A 23,164-nucleotide genomic window follows, 5' to 3' on the forward strand; every position below is an offset into this window, starting at 1 on the left:
GTGTAAATAATATGTACATTTGAGAGAGAATCAGCTTCAAAATTTAGGTAAAAAAAAAACCAAAGACTGAACAATATCAAAAAGTTTCCTTTATAAAAAGTTTGGTTTACGAAATGAAAGCTCTCACCACTTCTTTTCTCTTTCTTTACCCCAGGACATAGTGATTGATCTTCTTCGGTGCTCTCTTCAGGGAGACTCTGCGTTCTGGTCATATGGCTCCTTGTCAACCAACCCAGCTGAAAATTGGGCAAACCAGTTTATTTCATGCTTATTCTTAAATATTCATACTCCAGAAAAATAGCAAAGGCTTAAAGAGAATGTGTCATCAAAATATTATTATTATTTAAAGAAGGGCTGTGGAGTCGGAGTCGTGGAGTTGTTGTCCATTTTGGTGGAGTCGGTATAAAATGGACTGACTCCGACTCCTAAAATATATAATACATTGGGTTCAGTAGTACAATGTAGCATGTGCTGTAAATGACTTCATAAGAATTTGGGAAAGTTAGGAAATGACCTATAAATTTCTGTTGTGTTTCTGATCTAAGGATCTGGGCATTTAGTTGAGATGAATCTGTGCTGCACTTTATGTACATGCTCAGTAGTGAGGCAGTGCTGTGGAGACGAATCTGTGCTGCACTTTATGCACATGCTCAGTAATGAGGCAGTGCTGTGGAGATGAATCTGTGCTGCACTTTATGCACATGCTCAGTAGTGAGGTAGGGCTGTGGAGTCGGAGTCGGAAGTCAGGGAAATTGACGAGTTGGAGTCGAAGGTGTGGCTTACTGACTCCACAGCCCTGATTTAAAGAGTTTTTTTTCTCGCAAACAAAGTTTATTTTGATCAACAGATGTTGGAATAATAATAATTTCTACGATTGGATGTGTTTAAATAAAATGTTCCTGAGCAGAGATAATCTTACAAATGTGCCCCTACTGTGCACTGTGTAATGGTCGTGTCTGACCATGCAGGAACTTGGTCTTGTCATACCACATATCTTGGGCGGGGGGGGACGCAAAAGAGAGTATACAGACATTACAGCAGGGGGTCACAGCTGATTCTTTCTTTGAGGTAAAACATTGATTAAAAACAGAGAAATGTTTTGCCTCGTAAAAAAGTCAGTTGTAATATCTCTATACTCTTTTGCATCCCCCCCTGCCCAAGAGATGTGGTATGATCAGACAAAGTTCCTGCACGGTCAGACACGACCATTACACAGCAGGGACACATTTATAAGATTATCTCAGCACAGGAACATTTTATTTAAACACATCCAATTGTAGAAATTGTTATTATTCCAAGATCTATTGATTAAAATTAACTTTGTTCATGGGAAGCAAATCACGTTTTTATCTAATCTAATTTCCTTAAAAAAAGTCATGATTTTTAAAAAAAATTTTTACTATCACCATGTTAAAAAAAAACGATGTCCAAATATTTACATTGGCCACCAAGTCTAAAGGTACCGTCACACTTAGCGACGCTGCAGCGATACCGACAACGATCCGGATCGCTGCAGCGTCGCTGTTTGGTCGCTGGAGAGCTGTCACACAGACCGCTCTCCAGCGACCAACGATCCCGAGGTCCCCGGTAACCAGGGTAAACATCGGGTAACTAAGCGCAGGGCCGCGCTTAGTAACCCGATGTTTACCCTGGTTACCATCGTAAAAAAACAAACAGTACATACTTACATTCAGCTGTCTGTCCCTTGCCGTCTGTTTGCTGCACTGACTGCTGGCCGCAAAGTGAAAGCAGAGCACAGCCACAGCGGTAAGTCACCGCTGTGTGACTCACCGCTGTGCTTTCACTTTCACTTTGCGGCCAGCAGTCAGTGCAGCAAACAGACGGCAAGGGACAGACAGCTGAATGTAAGTATGTACTGTTTGTTTTTTTACGATGGTAACCAGGGTAAACATCGGGTTACTAAGCGCGGCCCTGCGCTTAGTTACCCGATGTTTACCCTGGTTACCAGTGAAGACATCGCTGAATCGGTGTCACACACACCGATTCAGCGATGTCTGCGGGGAGTCCAGCGACGAAATAAAGTTCTGGACTTTCTTCCCCGACCAGCGATCTCCCAGCAGGGGCCTGATCGCTGCTGCCTGTCACACTGGACGATATCGCTAGCGAGGACGCTGCAACGTCACGGATCGCTAGCGATATCGTCTAGTGTGACGGTACCTTTATACTAGACTCCTTCTTCCTGTCCTTTTCAGCAACTGCATGGACATAGGACATAGACTGGCTCTGATTCATTGACTTCTAGGTATGCTCTCATCTGGGAAAATGTCATTTTGCAGGCAGGAGGAAGAGGCGAGCTGTGACATCTCTTATTGTGAATAGTGGATTTTGTGTTATCCACTAATGATGTGTGAAGGCATTATCGGAGCATGCTCATGCGCTAACCGTGTGATTTTGGCATGCTCGAATAATTTGTTGGAGTCCCCGCGGCTGCATGTCTCTCGGCTGTTCGACAGCTGCAACACATGCAGGGACTGTCTAACAAACAGGAAATCCCCGCATGTGTTGCAGCTGTTGAATAGCCATGAGACATGCAGCCGCGGTGACTCTAGTTTTTAGGTATAGAGGTCAGTGTAAAAATTACAACATTTTTATTTTTAAATATAGAAAATTACTTGGGAAATTAAAAAAAAACAAAACAAAAAAACAACCCACAAAATATCCAAATTTTCCCAGAAAAAAATTCATTTAACAAAAACCTGAAATAAACATAAGATCAATTTCAATATGAGGAAAAAAATAAAATTAACAATTATATATCATAAAACTTCACATAAACACTTACATCTAAAAATTTGATGTCAAATTCCATGACTTGCTCCTGGGACTGCTGTTCTGCCTTCTCCTTAAAAAAAAAGGCATGGCAATTAACATACTTGGCTCTTAGCTTGCAACTCTGGTTTAAATCCTATTTACACAGTGCACTGTATTGTTCAGGGCTGTGAAGGTCGCAGATAATTTCACAGACTAATTAGCAGTGTAGATTGTGTTTGATTGAAGCCCCTCTCTGTTGACGTAAAAAGAACGTGGCTGCAATACCACATACAACCTTTGGATAGGTGTGGTGCTGTTCTTAATAGAATGCTGCTATGGGCTTCTGACCCTGGACCACCATATATTTTAATGTTGCTAAACTAACAGTCCTGTATTATTTTTTCTATTATCGCACTACCACCTGATTATCACATTGTATACTTCTTTTTCTACACTTATGCCTCTTCTTTCCCTATCTTTGACCCCTATCTTAATTTCCAGGTGTCATCCCGCATATTATACCCCTATTTTCTGCTAAAATCCTATGAAGCATGACATAACATAACATGGGCAGCTAGAGCAAGCACATCTCTGACCCTCCCCTCTATAGTTTCCTAAATTATAAGTATATATTCAGGAAGATTAGCTATTATCTCCAACATTTTAACCTTCTGACAGGAGCTGCGCAATCATTATCATTATTTGTGATATCAGTCTTCCCCCGGTGGTAAACTTTGGTATGCAAATATGCACTATGACCCTTTTTCTGAGGATGTAAAACCATGTAATTCTCTGGTGGTCACCATCTATTCATATGATCCAACTAGAGCGAAAGAATCCATGAAATTTCAGATGAAATGGAATGCTGTCATCATCATCAGCAGCAGGTCAATTGTTAACTTACAAGGGAAATTCCAGGACAAAACCTTCCCATGATTAATATCAAGCAATTTAACGTCTCTACTTGGCCAAGGCCCTGGCCATTAAATTTACAGACGTGTTGTGCAGGTGGATGGAGTTTATTAGTTCCTGTTGTCACACATCCCTTCCTAACTGCCATAAACCAACAACTACTGACAGAATGACAGACAGAAAGCCCATAACAATATGTGATAACCTGGCGCTAATTTTATATTAATTGATTTCTGATGTAAAATTTTCCAATGCAAAGTAACTACTGTATAATTTCCAGTCTTCTGCATGGAAGTTTGTTGCGGAAGTTTTCCCCATCGATTCCAATCACTTTCCAGATCCACCGCTGGTTACTATTTATTGACCTCCAGTGTACATGTGTCGTGTAAACAATTGACACCAACGGTCATTTAAAGGCGGTATCCAGGACTTTATAATTTTTATATTGTGGGCCTAAGAACTAACAGGCAGGTAGTTGCTAATTACCTGCCTGCTGTGCCGGTGCTGATCTCCATTCGCACAGAGTTGTCAAAGACCGCTCCTGCCTGCCACTCAGCAGCCTCCATTGAGGTCACATCGACAGAGAAAAGGTTTTTCTTCTGCTCTATTGATTGCCAACGTCATGCTGATTGACAGCTGGCTCCCCACTGCCTAACTGCGGGGAGTTGACTGTCAATCAGTATGATGTCAGCAGTCATGACTCATCGACAGAGCAGCCTGGAACAGCTGCTCTGTTGACATGGAGCAGCTGAATCGCCGGCAGGAGCAGAATCAGTCCTGGACAAGGCAGTTAATTATTGCTGACAGTGAGGGAAAAAAAAGAAACCTGGCGACCAGGGAAGTGTCAGCAAGTTAGTGCCAAAAAATTGCTAAATTGAGTATTTTAGTCCATGAGGAATTCTCAGCAGCAAGTCCAGAGCAAGATCTGTACAAGATGCACCAATTTGGTGTGTATTTTGTGTGATTTCCTGTGTGACTGGCGAATGCATCATCATAAAGTTACATATTGTTTCAATCAGATTTTTGATTTACATGTATTTTTACATTTTTTTTCTTTTTTTTCATATCACGATCTGTATAAAAACAAAACAAAAAAAACAACAAATCTTGCAATTTTCAAATCGGCCACTGGGGTTGTTTTAGCCTCATTCTTCCTGTTCTTTCAGGAAGAGTTTTCAGCTGTCTCCTTATCATCAGAGGAAGGATTGCAACTACAATTAACACCTCTATTCACAAAATAAGTGATGTCACAGCTGATCTGTTCCTCCTCCCTTCACAATGACCGTTGGACACGCTCATTAGATGCTTCAATAAAAATTGAAAAAAAGAAATTGAGTTTCGGTCAGTCTATTGCTGCAAATTTTTATGTGAATTTCCAGAAACAGGAAGTAGGAGTGTAGAATATCCCCAAGTGGACAATGAAAATTGCAATATTTCAAATTTTGTTTAGTTTTAATGCAAATTGTGATATGGGAAAAAACATTCCCATTTTTATTTTAAATACATTTACCACTAAAGCTTGAATTAATAGGTCATTTTCAGATAACACAATCCCTTTAACAGGGAACTGTTTGTATTGTGCTGATATGTTGTTCTTTGCTTTTTAGATATGATTAAAAGGGATTAACCTCCATTAGACAGAGCAGAGCACTACCACAAAGACCGATTGCCCGCATTCTGCACCAAATAAACTTATCAGGTTGAACTCTTGTAAAAAGAAGTGCTGGACAAAACTACATTCTTTTTAGATGTCATTTTAAACAGGGGAGAAAAATGGCCGGTGGGAATTTTGTGTTCCAGACTATTAACAATAATTTAGTAAAATTTTGAAAATTTTATATATCATCTGGAAGTATGAAACTAATCACTCACCTTACTTTTGTTGAGGGTGTCAATTCCATGCTGGATCTCTTCTTTTGAAAAGTTCTGGAGGATGTTATTTAGGCGAGATGCACACACTGCGGATAAGATGTACAAATGTCCTAAATTGTTTGTCAAATGGAAGTTTTCTCATCTCTGATCCTGGGTTACACCTCTCCCCAATTGGTAGAAATGAGGTCCCTCACATACAAAGTGATTGGAAAGGCTTGTGGAGTTCGAAAAGACCCAAAAAAACAAGCAAGAACCACAAATGTCTTCATCACCTTTACAAGGTGACCCTACCCAGTGGCCCAAATCTAAATGCCATCATAAAGTTTGAATTAGGCAACCCTTCTCATGACAATTAACCCAAAGATTGGAGCGCCTGATCTGATGCAATTAAAGGGTCAGAAGGGTAACGATCAAACTTACCGGCTGCTGTCGGCCTCATCATTGGATTCTGGTGCCAGCACAGGTGCATGAGTTGACTCAGGTTTACAAGTTGACCGTGTTGTAGACTGGCTTCTTTTATTACATCTTCTATGTTTGGTTGTGGTCTGATCCCTCTTGTGATTTCGGTTACCAGCTTCAATGGATTATTCTCTGCAACCAAATTTACAAATTTCAACAGATTTGATTGTATGACAAAATGACTTGGTTCCATTTAAAGGAACATTCCTGCTGAATCAGTAATTAAACTTTTGAGTATTTGTTTTGTTATGTCTCATAGCCTCTGTTGAGTAGTCGATCATTGGAGCTCTGGACATGAGACCCTTAAGGGGCTCAAGTCTGCAGTTACTCTGTGTGAGAATCCTCACAGCGTGCAGCCAGGATTCTCCGGTGCAGAGAGCGGGCGTGAATATGATCACAAGTATATGATTTCCATACTTCCGGCCACATTACAACTAGACATGTCTGACCTTGCTCAAGTCACTTGTGTAGAGTTAGCACTTCTAGTTGGCATGTGACCGCATACTTCCGGTCATGCTTCCGCACTGGAGACTTCTGAGGGTGCGCATACTGTGCAGTCACCCCAAGCCTGGACAACCACTTAATGTTCAGTCAAATTAAGGGGAAGAAGTGCTCCGCTTTTCCTGGAGTACATGGTGACCAACATGGTTGATTAAGCCTCCCAGGAACATCCCCACTTCAAAGAATAATGCCCCTAGTCTGCCCCAGAACAATGAATTTTGGACACAGTTTACAAAAACAATGCCACCTTTAAAACCCAGGTGTCCCTGGAAATCTGGAACAGGAGGTAACATTGGTAAAGTGGTGCATTGGTTCAGTAGAAAGCTCAAGGGTCTGTACACCACTCAAAGACAAGCTAAGCATTTCTCCCTCTTGGTTTTCAGCAATGCGTGGGGTCTCCAGACCTGGACCTCCACTAATCAGTATTACTGTACAGGGACAACAGCAAAAACGTTTTCTATTGGGCTTTTCTCACCATCAACTCAAAACTGGTGGGTTTCCAATGACTCCTACTATAGAATGTATTGAAGTAGCAGCCTGGTTGGGAAAGCCCTGAGCACTTTTTGTCACTCAGGGACCTTTTTTGGTGTTTAGTTTGTGATCGTTAAGCAACTCCAAGTTGAGCCGCATTTATGGCCTGTGTGGGGGTCACACATATCTGAACCCCAAGATATCTATCACCAATGTCTTTTGAGGGATGCTACTTTTGTTACAGACGTTGGAAGGGGTTTGGATCAAGAACTTACTTGAAAATGGTTGTTTCCGGCTCAGTGTTTCATGCAAAATTATTCCCAAGCTGAAAAGAAAAATTATAATTACGGTAAAGAATATTAGTAGCGGTATTATCAGATGTCCATTGCACCATAAATATTGTGCACAACTTAAACATCTGGGATATGAACCTCTAGTCATTAGCTATCCAAAATGGAAAAAGGGGTCCATATCCGCACAAAATTCACAACGTGTGAACTTAAGGTCATCATTAGAGATGAGCGAATTTGTGCGGATTCGGTTCTGAATACGAACGGTATCGAATATGGTTTTTTAAATATTCGCTGAACATCATTAGAGTCAATGGGAGTAGAAATTACTGAATATGTTTGGAACCGATCATAAGACAAACATTCGGCACAAATATTGTGCAAACATGGCCCGAATATGTCAAAAACAGATTCGGGGACAAAATCCGAAAAAATTTGCTCATCTCTAGACGTCATTTATATTTCTCAAATTTTTAGCACTGAAAATTACTGACCATAAATATTTTGCTTGGGATATCCTTTAAGACAAAAATTTAGTGCCGTGTTTACCAACCTGTAGACATCGTCTGCCGTGGTTGGTTCACGTTTTTGCAGCCTTTGTGGTGAAAGATACTCTACAGAAATATTTTCCTGCTGGTCCTTAGAAAAATTTACTTTCTGGAGGTCCGATTGCCAGAAATCTGAGACCTGGAATAATGAACAATAATTGTGTGCACCAGGCTTAAAAACTTCTATAATTTTTTCTATTTTTCTGTTATATATATATAATTTGGCAAAATTTGTTTTTCATACCTTTGCCCGATATTGGGCATCTAACAATATGTTACAAGGTTTCAGTCGCTGGATCATTATGGGAGGATGTTGGCCGTGCAAAAAAGACATCCCTGCCGCCACATCTGTAAGAATTCGGATGATAATACTCAGTGGAAGAGTAGGGTACAGATCCCGCTGCAATCAGGAAAACAAAAAGATCATATTTACAAAAAAAAAGTATAGATTTTTTTAATAGATTTAATAATATTGTAATTGTTTTTGTATTTTTAATAGTTTTAATATATATATTTTTTATTTCAACAGCAACACTGTTCTATTTATTTGGAAAAAATGAAGGTTTAGGGGAGATTTTATCACAAGGTACAAATATATGAGTGGAGAGTGCAGAAATCTTTCTAATGATCTTTTTACACCTAGGCCAACAGTAACAAAAAGGCATCCTCTACGTCTAGAGCAGGGGTGGGGAACCTCCGGCCCGCGAGCCACATGCGGCCCATGGTGGCTTTTCATGCGGCCCTCAGGAAGGTCCCCAGAGTCCGCAATGCCCGGGTGGCAGCCGCATCCTGTCGGCTGACGGCCCTTTAACTCCAAGTGCACGGCATGCAGCGTTCATCACAGAACGCTGCCTGCCTTCTACATGAATAATGCAATTGGGGTGGGCGGGATTAGCGCCAAATGCTCTCCCATCCTCCTGTCCCGGAAGAGGAGCTGCTGCCAGAGTCCAGAGCAATCTCTGTGCTGGCAGCTATGTGTCTGCAGGTGATCTGTGTCCCTCAGCTATGTGCCCACTGTGATCTCTGTGCTCCCCCACTATGTGCCCCAATATGATCTCTTTGCTCTCCCAACTATAAGCCCCCTGTGATCTCTGTGCCTCCCAGCTATGTGCCTCCATGTCACCTCTGTGCCCCTCCTGTGATCCCTGTGCCCCCAGCTATGTGCCTCTATGATCTCTGTGCCCCCCGCTATGTGCCCCAATATGATCTCTTTGCTCCCCCAACTATAAGCCCCCTGTGATCTCTGTGCCCCAGCTATGTAGCCCCCCGTGATCTCTGCTCCCCCTGTGATTTCTGTGCCCTCCAACTATATGCCCCCTGTGTTCTCTGTGCCCCCAACTATGTAAATCCCTGTGATCTCTGTGGCTCCCAGTTTTGTGCCCCCCTGTCATCTATGTGCCCCTTGTTATGCACCCCCTGCAGTATTTGTGCTCCCGTGTGATCTGTGCCCACTGTGATCTGTCCCCTCCAGCTATGTGCCCCTCCATGATCTCTGTGCCCCACAGCTAGGTTTCCTCCTTTGATCTTTGTTCCCCCTGTGATTTCTGTGTCCCATGTGATCTTGGTGCCACCCCTGGGAAAGCAGCTGTGAGAAGCAAGATGATCAGCATCACCTATCATCACAGCTGCAGCAAAGCGAAGCAGCTCCAGCTGTCACATTAAGTGTGAGTTACCATAATTAATTGTTTGACTAAATATACTGGGGTAATTTTCAAGGTGATCATTTTTATGTGGCCCCTGGATGATGGTAGGAATTTCCAAATGGCCCCCGGCTGGAAAAAGGTTCCCCACCCCTGGTAGAGGATAGAAGGACTAACCTTCATAACAGACAATGATTCTTAACTGTACAAGTAGTTAGAATATAGATTGTTTGCTGTACGAGCAGTGAGACTATGGATTCCTTACTGTACGAGCAGTGAGACTGGATTCTTTACTGTAAAATCAGTGAGACTATGGATTCTTTACTGTAAGATCAGTGAGACTCTGGATTCTTTGCTGTAAGATCAGTGAGACTGTGGATTCTTTACTGTCAGATCAGTGAGACTATGGATTCTTTACTGTAAGATCAGTGAGACTCTGGATTCTTTGCTGTAAGATCAGTGAGACTGTGGATTCCTTACTGTACGAACAGTGAGACTATGGACTCTTTACTGTAAGATCAGTGAGACTGTGGATTATGTACTGTAAGAGCAGTGAGATTATGGATTCTTTACGGCACGAGAAATGAGACTATGGATTTTTTACTTTGAGAGCAGCGAGATTATGGAACTCTCTGCCGAAATAGGTTGTAGTGGTTGATTAGCTAAACAAGTACAAGGAGGGCCTGGATGAATGTAATTAAAAATATCATATTACTAATTATGGGATGTTGATCTAGGAAACCAGTCTGATTGCCGCATGTGGAGTCGAGAAAGATTTTTTCCCCTTCTATGGGGTTTTTGCCTTACTCTGAATCAACACATTCGGTTATAGGTTGAACGTAAGGTTCAAAGAAAAAACACAGGTACATTAAAACTATGAAATTAAGTTCTTGCAAATGGAAAGGACTGTGGTGCCTCATCTGTGTGTATTGTGTAGATAAATGCAGTAGGCCTCATTAAGTTATGGCTAACTGTTATTTAATCCCCTGTTTTCCAATGATGAGATGACTCTGCTCATTAGGCCCAAGTCTATACAGCAAAGCAGACTTGAGAACACAGAAGACAGGAAGCATCATCCTATAGTGAAAAACTGGAATATTTCAGTATTCCTCCTGGAAAATGTGGATAATCACAATTTTAAAAATATATTCATAATTTGATGATACATTCACTAATTAAGGGGAAACTATTAAATTCCCCAACTGTCCCAAACTGCTATTAAAGTGGTATGAATGCATTTCTTAATTCTAATAAGGCATTTGATGTAACTTACTAGTGCTACAATATTTAAAGAATCCAGTTTTATTGTGGCAGCATGACGTGTACACAAGACACAGGACTAGTCTGGCGGGGATTCTCTCCTCCCGGACTAGTCCTGCCACAGATAGTCTGATCCTGAACCCTGAGTGTGATTGAAATCCTGTGTCCTGCATGTTATGGTGGTACCATTACACAAGTTGTCAGTAACACCCCGGAAGACATAATGAGAAGATTTGAGACAGGACTAGTCCGGGGGAAGGAAGAGAGGCCCACCACACTAGTCTTGTTTCATTTGCAAGAATAAGATAAAACTAGGTTCGTCAAGCATTACTAAGTTACACCAAACTCATTATTAAAGCAAAAAATAAATTACAACCATATTGAAATAATAACAGTTGGGCACAGTCATGGGAACTGACAGGTTCCCTTTGAAGCCAATCGCCAAGATTCTTTTCCAACCTGGTACAGAAGAGCGTGCAGTGACCCATTCGGCATCCATTCTGTCACAATTCCAACCGTATTCAGAGTTCGAAATATGCCAACAATTTTTAGAAGACTTTCATATCTTCTTCTGCTGATGTACTCCACATCATTGAGAATTGCTTGATGGTCCCTAAAAGTACAAAAGACTTAAAAAATAAAAAACACAGCTGATGTTATAACTGACGTTAACTGTGGTGTGATGGACAGCTTTGATATTACAAATTTACTGCTATAAAATAAGTATCTCTCCAAAAATAAACTTATACTTTTGTTTTTAAAGGGAACCTGGTGTGTACACCTGTCTTACTGAGATTTGCAAAGAGCTGGTGTTGACGACTGGCTGAGTCCTCTGTCACCTCTGCCTCCCTAGGTTTGCACACTGTGTAAATTAAAGGAAAAAAATCATATTAACCTTCAGATACAGGGGTTAATAGCATTCTGAACCTGTCTGCCCCTGCAATGAGAGCCCCACTGCCAGAAGGAAATTAGCTTTATTCTCTCCGGCAGCATTGGTCTTCCAGTCATGGGGCATCGCCAGCGTGGTTTCAGTCACTGCTTTGTGTATAGAGAGTGGCAGTAATAACTTTGCCTCTGGCACCGATTGAGAACTCGATCATAGTTAGAGCCAGCTGACAGTCATTGTGGGGGGAGTGGTTTCAGCCGTATTGTGGGGCGCGCGGTTTCAGCCGCATTGTGGGGGGCGCGGTTTCAGCCGCCAATCTATACACGGAGCAGTGACTAAAGCTGTGCCGGTGACGCCCCCATTACTGGAAGCCGAGCACTGCCAGGGGGAATAAAGTTAATTCCTCCCAGGAGCAGAGTTCTAAGTCTAAGTGCTTCAGAATGAGATTATCCTGCCCTGCAGATTATCCCCATATCTGCAGGTTAATAACGTTTTTTTCTCGTGACAGGTTCCATTTAAGTTGAGGTGTGAACACCCGGCATACTGCACAATGTCAGGGATGCAGAGATTTGCAAAGAGTTGGCGGTGATGTTGCTTTTGCAAATCATTAAAACAAGGTGTATACCATGCACCACTCCGCGTCCCGTGTAGACTTGGTACAGTACCGGATGCCTTGAATTTTTGGAGTACATGTTTTTGCGAACCATGTTATTCATGCCCACAGGAGGGTGATAACTTGATTAGTGGGATGACTAGTCCAGGAAAACACCACGCCCCCATGACTAGTCAACCAAAAAATTAGCATATTACTGGTTATATTGTAGAAACAATTTTAGCAAAATTTACTAAACAGTGGGAAAAAGACATGTGGGTAGTTTGGGAATATGGGGAATTTCAGTTTTTTTTGTTCTTTTTTTTAAAATTAATTTTAAAAGTTTCTCTTTTGCTGCTCAGACAAGGATAGGTACAGCTTACACCACCAAACACTACATTTTATAAGCATCTACAGCTGTGATCTTCCATGAAGGAGAATTCTCATAGCAGTAAGTGATGGGATATACTGGAATATGCCATCAATAATGATCACTAAGAATGAAGGGTTTGCGGTGCTGATTTAGTGTTGACAATGTTTTCCCTCCCTTTTAGCTTTCTACTCAGCTGTGTGTCCAAGAGCACTGGTATTTGAGTCCTGCTGTCCCATTATTTTCAGGATCAGTGAGGAACCCAACGGTCAGACTCTCAGCGATCATTAAAGAGGTTGCTCCTTGTGCTATCTTCAGGGATGCACCACTCCTCTGCCTTCCGGCTTCCTGTGAGTGGTGATGCACAGCTGACGATTGACATTTTGGAGAAGTGGCATTATTGCATCGCCAGGCCCAACTGTGCACTCTCCCTTGTTACAAGCAGAGGCAGGTTTGTCTCATCAGCATCTGAGGAGCTTCCAAGAGTGACACTCCTTGTCTAACAACCTGTTCTAGACCATAATGTCAGGTAATGTTTCTGCAATATGTGGCCACCCAGTGCATTGCAGCTTGTTAAGGGTTTTTTGAGCATCAATTTTTTTTATTATGAGTAGACACATCTTTACTTTTGTTATGGTGAGTCACAAACTAGAGTAGTCTCTGGGGAGTCCAGCTTACCTAGGATTTCGTCCATTCAGTGCTAGGAGTTTTATGAAAACAGATGAGCCAGCGGTTGGGTAGGTTGATTTGTAGACATAGTCTGTGCTGGTCTTCACTATCTGGTAGGTCTTGAGGTCCCTTTGACTAATTACCGGTAGGGACATTTCTGCCATACACAATAGTGTCAGCCCAGACAATGCAATTCCAGAACGAATGGGCTCTTTAAGTTGCACAACTACATAGTTCCGGTGGGAAGCGGTGAGGTCAATGCTGGAATCAAGAACATAGAAAAACTAGGGTTAGAAGAAAATATGAGTCTTTAAGGCATGATCACACATGTATTTTTAAAGAAGCAGCTCTAGGAAAATAAAAGGCTATATTACCTCTGGTCACATTTTCAGTTGTTTGGTTATTATTCTCTCATATGAAAATTACCAAGTGAGATGGAAAATTTACGTTTTTCATTTAGTTGCCCAATAATTCTGCACACAAAATATATTCTACTTAGAAAGACAAAACCTCACTTTTACTTTCTTAAATATTTAGGTTATTATCTTTTTGGATCGGCTGACAGCACTTGAGCTGTTCGATAATCAAATTAATCATCAAAAATACAAATGGCCCAATAATTGTGCACACAGTGTAGGTGTTGTATAAGAAAACGAAAACGTTTGTGGGCTGTTGAGCAGTAGAGATGAGTGAATATTTCATTATTTACTTCAGATTACGATCGCTGTATTTGCAATATTCACCGAACATAGCGTAGTGAAAACAAGTTATCAGCTACAGTGTCTTGAAAAAGTATTCATACCCTGTGAACTTTTCCACATTTTTACACCTACAAATTTAAATGTATTTTATTTGGATTTTATGTGCATGCCATCACAAAGTAGCAAGTATTTGTGAAGTGTAAAGGAAATCATACAAGGTTTTCTAATTATTTTGAAAATATAAATCTGAAAATTGGGATATGCATTTCTAATCAGCTCCCTGTAGTGTGATACCCCTAAATAAAATCCTGAGAGAACCCATTGTGTGTCTTTTGGAGGCAATCAGTACATTGAGTCCACCTATGTGTAATTTAGTCTCAGTATAACTACAGCTGTTCTGTGAAGGCCTCAGAGGTTTGCTTAAAAGCATTGGGGATCAAACAGCATAATGAAAACAAAGGAACACACCAGAGAGGTCAGGGATAAAGTTGTCGAGAAGAGTAGAGCAGGGTTGGTTATAAAAAAAAATAGCCCAAGCTCAGAAAATCTCACAGAGCAATGATCTATCCATCACCCAAAATTGGAATGAATAAGGCACAACTGCAAAGTTACCAGGCCAAGACATGGCCGTCCACCTAAACTGACATCCTAAGTTAGGAGAGCCCTAATTAGGGAAGAAGCCAAGATGCCCATGGTCACTCTGGAGAAGCTACAGAGATCCACAGCTCAGGTGGGAAAATCTGTCCACAGGACAGCTGTTAACTCCACAAATCTGGACGTTATGGAAGTGTGGTAAGGAAAAAGCCATTTTTGAAAGCAAATCATAAGAAGTCCTGTTTGCAGTTTGCAAATGCAATGTAGAGGACACAGCAAGCATGTGGAAGAAGATGCTCAGGTCAGATGAGACCAAAACAGAACTTTTTGAGCTAAACGCAAAACACTATGTGTGTTAAAAAATGAACACTGCACATCACCTTGAAAACACCACCCCCACTGTCACACATGGTGGTGTCAGCACAATGCTGTGGGTAGATTTTTTTTTTAGCATGGACACGTAAACTGGTCAGAGGGAAGGTAAATGGATCTAAATATCAGGCAATCTTGGAAGTAAAGGTGTTAGAGGCTGCAAAGGACTTGATGGTTTGTGGGTGTAAAATGAAAAAATGTGCTAAAATCCACCTGGTATAAATACTTTTTCAAGTCACCGTATCTACAGGATACGTGATAAATTAGTGATCATGGGTATCCAGCCACTGGGATCGTGTTGATCAGGAGAAGAGGGCATTTTTATCCCCGTTAAAAAATGTTGTAGAAGGTCGGATGCTCAAATGTTGGCGTCATTCATTCATACTGGAAAAAGTCAAGCTCAATTTTTAGTAGCCCAGTTGTAAATGAATGGAGCATTGTTCAAGCATGCACATTGCCATTCCTGTCATGATCCCAATGGCAGGGGATCACAAAAGGACAAGCACAAAAACAAAACATGGGTATCCAGCCACTGGGATCGTGTTGATCAGGAGAAGAGGGCATTTTTATCCCCGTTAAAAAATGTTGTAGAAGGTCGGATGCTCAAATGTTGGCGTCATTCATTCATACTGGAAAAAGTCAAGCTCAATTTTTAGTAGCCCAGTTGTAAATGAATGGAGCATTGTTCAAGCATGCACATTGCCATTCCTGTCATGATCCCAATGGCAGGGGATCACAAAAGGACAAGCACAAAAACAAAACAAGCTCTAGGGTGATGGAACCTGAGCTGACCGCGATCCTGAACCTAAACACACAACTAGCAGTAGCCGGGGAACGTGCCTACGATGATTCCTAGACGTCTCGCGCCAGCCGAAGGATTAACTTCCCCTATAAGAAGAAACACAGACCTCACTTGCCTCCAGAGAAACACCCCACAGAAATAGCAGCCCCCCACATGTAATAACGGTGAAATGAGAGGAAAGCACATACGTAGTTATGAAAATAGAATCAGCAAAAATGAGGCCCGCTAAAGCTAGATAGCAGAGGATACAAAAGTGAACTGCGCGGTCAGCGAAAAACCCTTCAAAAAACCATCCTGAAATTACTTGAACTCATGTGCCAACTCATGGAACATGAGGAGTAATTTCAGCCCACTAGAGCAACCAGCAGCAAGGAATCACATATCTGCAAGCTGGACTAAGACAAAAATTAAGCAAAACGTGGAACAGGAAAATCAAAACTTAGCTTGTCCTGAAGATAACAGACGCAGGGAGCAGAGGTAAAAAGACACGCTGATTACATTGATAGCCGGCGAGGAAATGACAAAAAAGCCAGGTTAAATAGGAAACTCCCATAACCTGATGGAACAGGTGGACACCAGAGACCGCAGAGAACACAAGTCACCCAGTACCATCAGTAACCACCAGAGGGAGCCCAAAAATAGAACTCACAACACATTCCATACTAATGGGGATAAAAGTGCCCCCTTCAACTGATCAGTGAGGATCCCAACAATCGGACACCCACTGATCAGTAAGTTATCCCCTATCCTAACTTGTTTTTATTGGACAACCACGTAAAGGTATTGTTGACTTATCAATATGAGATCAATGGTGATCAAATACTCAGTATCCCAGGTTTTTAGATCCAGCGGTGGTCGGATGTAAACAGAGCTGTACAGCACGGCTTTGTTCACTGTGTAGTGGCCATTCACAGGTGCCGCAACTCAGCTGTTATTCACTTCAATAGGAACCGAGCTGCAGTACCCAAGAAAGGCCACTATGTGATGACTGGAGCTATGCTGATTGGTGGGAGTGCCGGGTGTTAAACCTCCGATCTGATATTGATGAACATTCTTCGGATAAGGCTTTAATAGAGTAAACCTGGAAATCCCCATTAACTATAGACAGGGAGTACCAGTCCCTCCGAAACCACAAACCATTGCCAAATTTCCAAGATTTGATCATAATCTATATTTGTTTTCCAACGGGTTAATTTATTCTCTACTTATGAATTACAAAACATTAGATCGTGGGACAGAATTGCAAAACACAAAAGTGCCAGCTAGTTCCTGTATAGATGTCTACGATCTGAACCGCAACCTTTGACGGGGACTTCAATCATTAATAAGGCCGGTCTTCTCTCCCGACATTCTCATTTTAGGAAATTGTTGCCTACTTTATGAAATAATTCAGTAGCATCTGCCATTCCTATGTTATTCCTCCTAGAAATGGTGTCACCATTCCCCTGTCACTACACAGTCTCACACTCTATAGGAATATACTCTAGGGTCAACCGATATTTCTTATGACTACTAATACTCACTCATTTCAGAGGAGAATGAATGTGTTTTCTAAGGCGGGGCAAAAATGTAATTTGCTGCCAGTCACTTCTGGTGGCTTATTTCCTGTGAAAAACAAAAAGGATTGGGCATATTGAAATGCAACATGCCCACTCCTTCTTCCCCTTAGCATCTGCAGGCTGCTTTCTATTCTGCTTCTCTCAAAGGAGCATTTAGAGAAGCGTAAGGGAAAGTTTTGGCCATGTGACCGCAAGTATGTAAATGACATATGAGAGGTTATATGACGACCACTACATAGAATCCTGACAGTGAGTATATTACAAACTATTAGGATTTTCAATGTTAGACTCTCTGCTTTGCTTTAAAGTTGGCCCAGGAAAACCCCCTTTATAGCAGGTGGTTGGCAGAGACGCAGATGACTGAGCCCAGAGCCTCGTGACTTCTCTTCTCTGTTGATGTGCAATTACTCAGATGTCATCGGTGAGTCAACATTTGAACTAAAACTGAACCAACACAGAATTCTGAAGCAAGAGGTTATGGCTTTACTTTACTTGCAGATTTCATTACCGGTGACCCCGAGTGGGGTGACATAGCTGTTCTGTCTGTTCATCCAGAAAATCAGAAAAATGTGCAGTAGTTTGAAAGTTTGTGAATGCAGATATTAAACTTTAAGCTGCTTAATCAACGTAGTAGATTTCTGCATGAGTTAAGAGATAACATCCTGATTCTCTAAGAGCTTGATCACAAGCTGTGTTTTTTTTCCTGTGCTCCTTTCAAGAGTAAAAAAAATAGAATATGATCACATCTCGATGCTCGGACTGACCGGTGACTCTGCTCACCCGAGTGTGTCAGCGCATATTTCTATGCAGTCACATTCGGGTGAGGAGAGCCGCCGGCCAGTTTGAGCATTGCGATGTGATCATCGTCCGTGTTATATGGCCGTCTGACTGCGCCCTTAAGCTGACAACAGCGCTGGTGGGCTCTCTGACTCCTTAGGTCACACTCTCTGTTACCGCCATCGTTACGCCCCTGGCAGCATGGGCACCCAATAGTCATGAGGAAGAGGCCAAAAATCTGGGTTAGTGGAGATCGCATGGTTTGAGAATGCACTGTTCTCTTTGTCAACTTTTTTGCCCAAGACATTGCAGTCAAGTTCAGACACTAGAAACTTGATGATCCATGTTAGGTCTGCTGATGTGCTCCCCCAAAATAGGAAACAACTTCTGAACCTATATTTACAGTAAAGACCATTTTTAGGGCCATAAATACCATGCAGTTGACACCAGGCTTTTTGGGGTCATGACATGCAATAAAGTGACCAATTCATCAGTGGTCTTAGACCACTTAGGTTGGTGTAACGTTGGTTTGGACAATCGTTCAACCGGCAGCCGTCTCTCACATACAGACAAGTGCTTCTGTGATTCTTTAGGAGAAAGCCGCTGCCAGACATCTCTGGTGGTGACTTATCTCATGAGGAATAAAAAGATCACCAATTCCAAACTGTATAACTCACCCAACAATCAATTGTCCAAGGCCTCCGTACGCATTAGACTGGTGGCCGAATTTGACGTTAGTCTAATGTATATGGGGGGTTGCACTAGCAAAGCCTCCCTAAACGTTATCACTTTACATGCCAACGTCACCCCAGACCTCATGGTAATTTTTTTTTCTAATTTATGTTTCTTCTCCAGCTTTATGTAAACTCAAAATATTTAGTTTGGGGATACAGCCATAGATGTTTGTTGCTTTGTATTCTTCTCGAAATAGCCTCGTCAACCATACCACATCTTACTATAACGTCTTGGTTTTCCTCACGTAAATGCATTACATCCAGAGATTATTTGCCACCAAGAAAAGTTGAAAACTTGCATAAAATGCATAGCCCAGGGGAAAAGAACAAGTATGTGTATTACCAGCGCATTTCCTTCATGAAGATGCGCGCCGGACAGTGACACCTTCCTAGTTTTCAAGGATTCCGACAACAGTTAAATTTTTTTACAAATATTAGTTAAAGTAACACCGGATACCAGTTTCTGCACATTGTGGCATCTTTACAGCTGCAAATCCCCATCACTTACTGAACGGATGGTTTATAATTAACTCTACGGTCTTTAGAGTCAACCATAAACTGGGATGTTTCTCATTTTATGGCTTTACAGAGTTAAACTTATTTGTTTTTATTCACCTGGAACATTCAAACAATAATTAGATGGTTGTATAATGGATCCATTGAAACATACCATCCACTTCGTACATGGAGGCCCTCGAAAAACATGAGGTAGACACCACATGGATGCAATACCATACAGTTACCATCATATATGGTTAGTATAGTATGGTCAAGGGCGCAATTATCACATTTGCAGAGCGTACGACCACAAAGGGAGCTACGCTGAAGGGGGGGTTGCCGTCGCCAATTTCACCTGGATGCCTGTCCTCAGATGCACTTTCAGATTAATTCTATTGCTGCGCAGAGACCCGAGGACATGTCGAAGTCAGGTGCCGGCTTCTGTGCCAGCTACAGAACCAGTGTCAGAGTGGAAGAAGGTAAGAATAATTGTTTGTCTCTTTTTAAAATGTGCTGGAGAAGAACGGAAGGGGTCCAGGATGTGGAACATAGTATCAAAATGGGTGCATTATACCAAGATGGGGACATTATACAACATTATACCAAAATGGGGGGACATTATACCAGGATGGGGGACATTATGCACCATTATACCAAAATGGGGGACATTATACCAGAATGGGGGACATTATACAACATTATACCAAAATGGGGGACATTCTACCAGAATGAGGGACACTATACGACATTATACCACAATGGGGGACATTATACAACCTTATACTAAAATGGGGGACCTTATACCAGGATTGGGGAAAATGCTTATAGCATGGACCCTAGGATGACGAGCATTATTAAATGGTAGGTAAACACGTTGGTCGTTATAGAATCTAGAATGCTACAAGGATCCATACATCTGACCAAAATGCAGGTGGGGGCCCAGGTCCAAATTTTGTCACTGATGCCCACTGGACTCTAGTTCCCTCACTGACTTTAGTATATATCGATTAGTCACTAGTAATTGTGGTCACATTAACATTGCCGAGAGAAATGTTTAAAGAAGGTTCTCTGGTGAAAACAAGTTATCCATTATTCACAGGACAGGTGATGACTTCCTGACCTGAGGGGTCCGACCGCTGGGACCCACACTGATTGGAAGAGAAGGGAATTTTTATCCCTGCTATAGTAGTTTCACACGAGCTTATAAAAGAAATCGTTCAAAGTTTCATCCAAAAAACTCTGACCATTTTTTTCTCAGCAGCTATTAATCATTCACAGGACCATTTACAGTTTCCTATATTACAGAATTCCATTTATCCGTAAAAAAAACACATCCTCCACTGTGGCGCATCCATAGACTTGTATGGATGAGTCTCATCTATCACTGAGTCTTATCGCTCAATGGATGAGCGTCATTGCTCTACCACATTGAATCAAGTGCTGTTTGGATTTTTTATCATGGACATTTCACAGACTGTACGAACGAGCCCTTAGAATGGAGTGACAGTGCGCTCCATACATTCGATATAGGGCTGCCAAGCACTGCACTCTGTTTTTCCGGAAGCCCCACAGAGAATGAATAGAGCGGTGGTCAGACGTTCAACCTTTTGCTCAATTTTTGTAACAGGAATAAAAGTTCCCCAACAAGTATAAAAGTTCCCCAATCTGACGATCGGTGCGGGTACCAGAAGCTGGACCCTCATCAATCAGTAAGTTACCACCTTTCTGGCTGTTAGGTGATACCTTGTTTTCACTGGACAACCCTTTTAAGAGATCCACAATGTCTAAGCCACCTATGATGTTTTCAACAGTTCCTTTAAATTTAGTGTTAGCTAAGGTCTCATTCAGATGTCCATTTTTTTCACATACAAAAGAAATGGACCGAGTTTCATCGGAGTTCGGTCCAAATTTCATCAGTTTTTCTCGGATAAACAAAAAAAAGTTTCTCTAGCTTTCCCCGTCAATAATAGATATTGATCGGACTTGTTTCTGAGACTTTGCTCCGACCACAAACGTGTGAAAAGCCCCATAGACTTCTTTCATAGATGAAAATCATGGATAGCACTAGTACGAGAAAATCTGATGTCTGAATGAGGTCTAATGGGGGATCAGTTGTCAGAGATCTGTTGGCAAGAAACATATAATGATCTTTTAGGACAAGTTCTACTATAAAATGTAAGGACTCACCATGATAATGTTCTATACGCTGCAATGACCAAGTGAGAGAGAAGTGAGATCTATTTCCAGGAAAGCAGACAGATCGTCAGCTGTGTAACCCAGCACAAAACCATGGGAGGACACACCCGTCCTGCCTACAACTCTCAAAATTCCCCTAGTCTTTTTTTTTTATTAAAGGGGCAGTGCTGCAAAAAGGGAAATAGAATGACAGGAAGCGAAGTAACCACTCCTTACTCTCAGTACTACTGTCTAATATTAACTCATGAAATAGAAGAATCCATACTTACGTCCGCTCAACAATAAATCACATAACCAGGGCTGTAGGAATATAAGGGTGCAGAAGGAGTAGTCTGACCTGGAACCCAGTGCCTCATGGGGGACAAAAGACACTTAAAAAAAGTTGTCCAACTTTGAGGACAACTTTTTGCGCTTGCTTGTAAAATATTTTTTTGCAATTGGGTTACATTAGAAAAAATCACACCGTTTGCCTTCTGTAGCCTCTGTTGCATCGTCTATTGCTGGCTGTGTGATGAATTAACTGTGAATCCGTCGGTGAGCTCGCTATGATGGTCTGATGGGTAGCTTATAAGACTTCTATCTGTCCTTTTGTTAGCTCTTCTTAGCTGATTTATGACCAGAGACCACAAAAAAGGAAAAAACGAGCCTGGAAATGCCAAATTCCGCAACATTTTTAATGAAACCCAAATAGGTAAAATAATCCCCCAAAGGTGGACAACCCTTTTAACAAGACCTCCAGTATTACGAATGGTATGATATTTAAAGATTTTACATGGGATGCCAGTGGCTTCAAGTTACGCAATTGTATGTTACATTAAAGGGGTACTCTGATCATATAACCATCATATCCTGAGGCTAAGTCACTAATATCAGATCAGTGGGGGTCCGACACTCGGCACACATTGAAGTTGTGCTGTTGAGCTCCATTCAATTTTTATATACAACCTCAGCAGCTGATGGTGGAGGTGCCGTATGTTGGACCCCACCAATCTGATATTAATGGCCTGACCAATGGATTAGTCATCATTATTATAAGCCATATAAGCTCCAGAAGCTCCTGGGCAACCAGTAATATGTATACGGAGACATTAGTTCACGTCACAAGACCCATAGTTGGACTGTGAAATGTGGCAGTTAGGGCTCATGCAGACAAGCCTATCAATTGGAAGTGTGCTATATGATTTTTGATCGGACAGCACACTGACCAATATTTATCACAGCTTTATTAGCAGGAGATTATCACTAACCTGCTGCTATGTAGTCCTCTATATTCATACGCTCTCTATAACCCTGCCCTCACTATTGATTGACAGATTTCTGTGTAACCCGTGTATAGGCAGAAAGCTGCCGATCAGTGGTGGTGGCGGGGTTATACAGAAATCATGCCAATTTTAATCCCTTAAAGACTAATGACATGTATAGCACGTCATGAGCGGGTGTCAGTTCCCACATCATGACATGCTGTACACTTCATTTCTTTAAGCTGTCACTGTCTGTAAGCAATGATCAACATCAAACAAGATTGATCACTAATTACAATAAACAACGGGAAGAACTATCTCTGATTGTGAAAAAATATTGGCATGTTTTACACACGGATCCAGTTTTGAAAAAAACTATTACCAGAGAACCATTCAATTTTGGCAAGATGTCCCAATAATCTTAAAGGGAATCTGTCATCTCATTTTT

At 41.6% G+C, this 23,164-nt stretch overlaps 1 protein-coding gene across 2 annotated transcripts in view; it reads right to left on the reverse strand.

Annotated features, from left to right (window-relative positions):
• The window catches only part of LOC138648756 (receptor-interacting serine/threonine-protein kinase 2-like), a 28,938-nt gene extending 7,329 nt beyond the window's left edge, over positions 1–21,609 (reverse strand). Inside the window, exons 1-10 of one of the 2 annotated variants that reach the window (XM_069738621.1) lie at positions 21,467–21,609; positions 13,252–13,503; positions 11,185–11,338; positions 8,070–8,225; positions 7,831–7,964; positions 7,263–7,312; positions 5,977–6,147; positions 5,557–5,642; positions 2,804–2,863; positions 128–236 (exon numbers count right to left, since the gene is read on the reverse strand). In XM_069738621.1, the coding sequence (XP_069594722.1) occupies positions 128–236; positions 2,804–2,863; positions 5,557–5,642; positions 5,977–6,147; positions 7,263–7,312; positions 7,831–7,964; positions 8,070–8,225; positions 11,185–11,338; positions 13,252–13,406 (1,075 nt within the window). In that variant the 5' untranslated portion in view covers positions 13,407–13,503; positions 21,467–21,609. The remainder of the gene's footprint in view (positions 1–127; positions 237–2,803; positions 2,864–5,556; positions 5,643–5,976; positions 6,148–7,262; positions 7,313–7,830; positions 7,965–8,069; positions 8,226–11,184; positions 11,339–13,251; positions 13,504–21,466) is intronic. The other variant, XM_069738623.1, reaches the window with a different exon arrangement.
• Between the last annotated feature and the right edge of the window lie 1,555 nt (positions 21,610–23,164).

The sequence above is a fragment of the Ranitomeya imitator genome, chromosome 9, assembly GCF_032444005.1.
Source record: "Ranitomeya imitator isolate aRanImi1 chromosome 9, aRanImi1.pri, whole genome shotgun sequence".
NCBI classification, from domain to species: domain Eukaryota; kingdom Metazoa; phylum Chordata; class Amphibia; order Anura; family Dendrobatidae; genus Ranitomeya; species Ranitomeya imitator.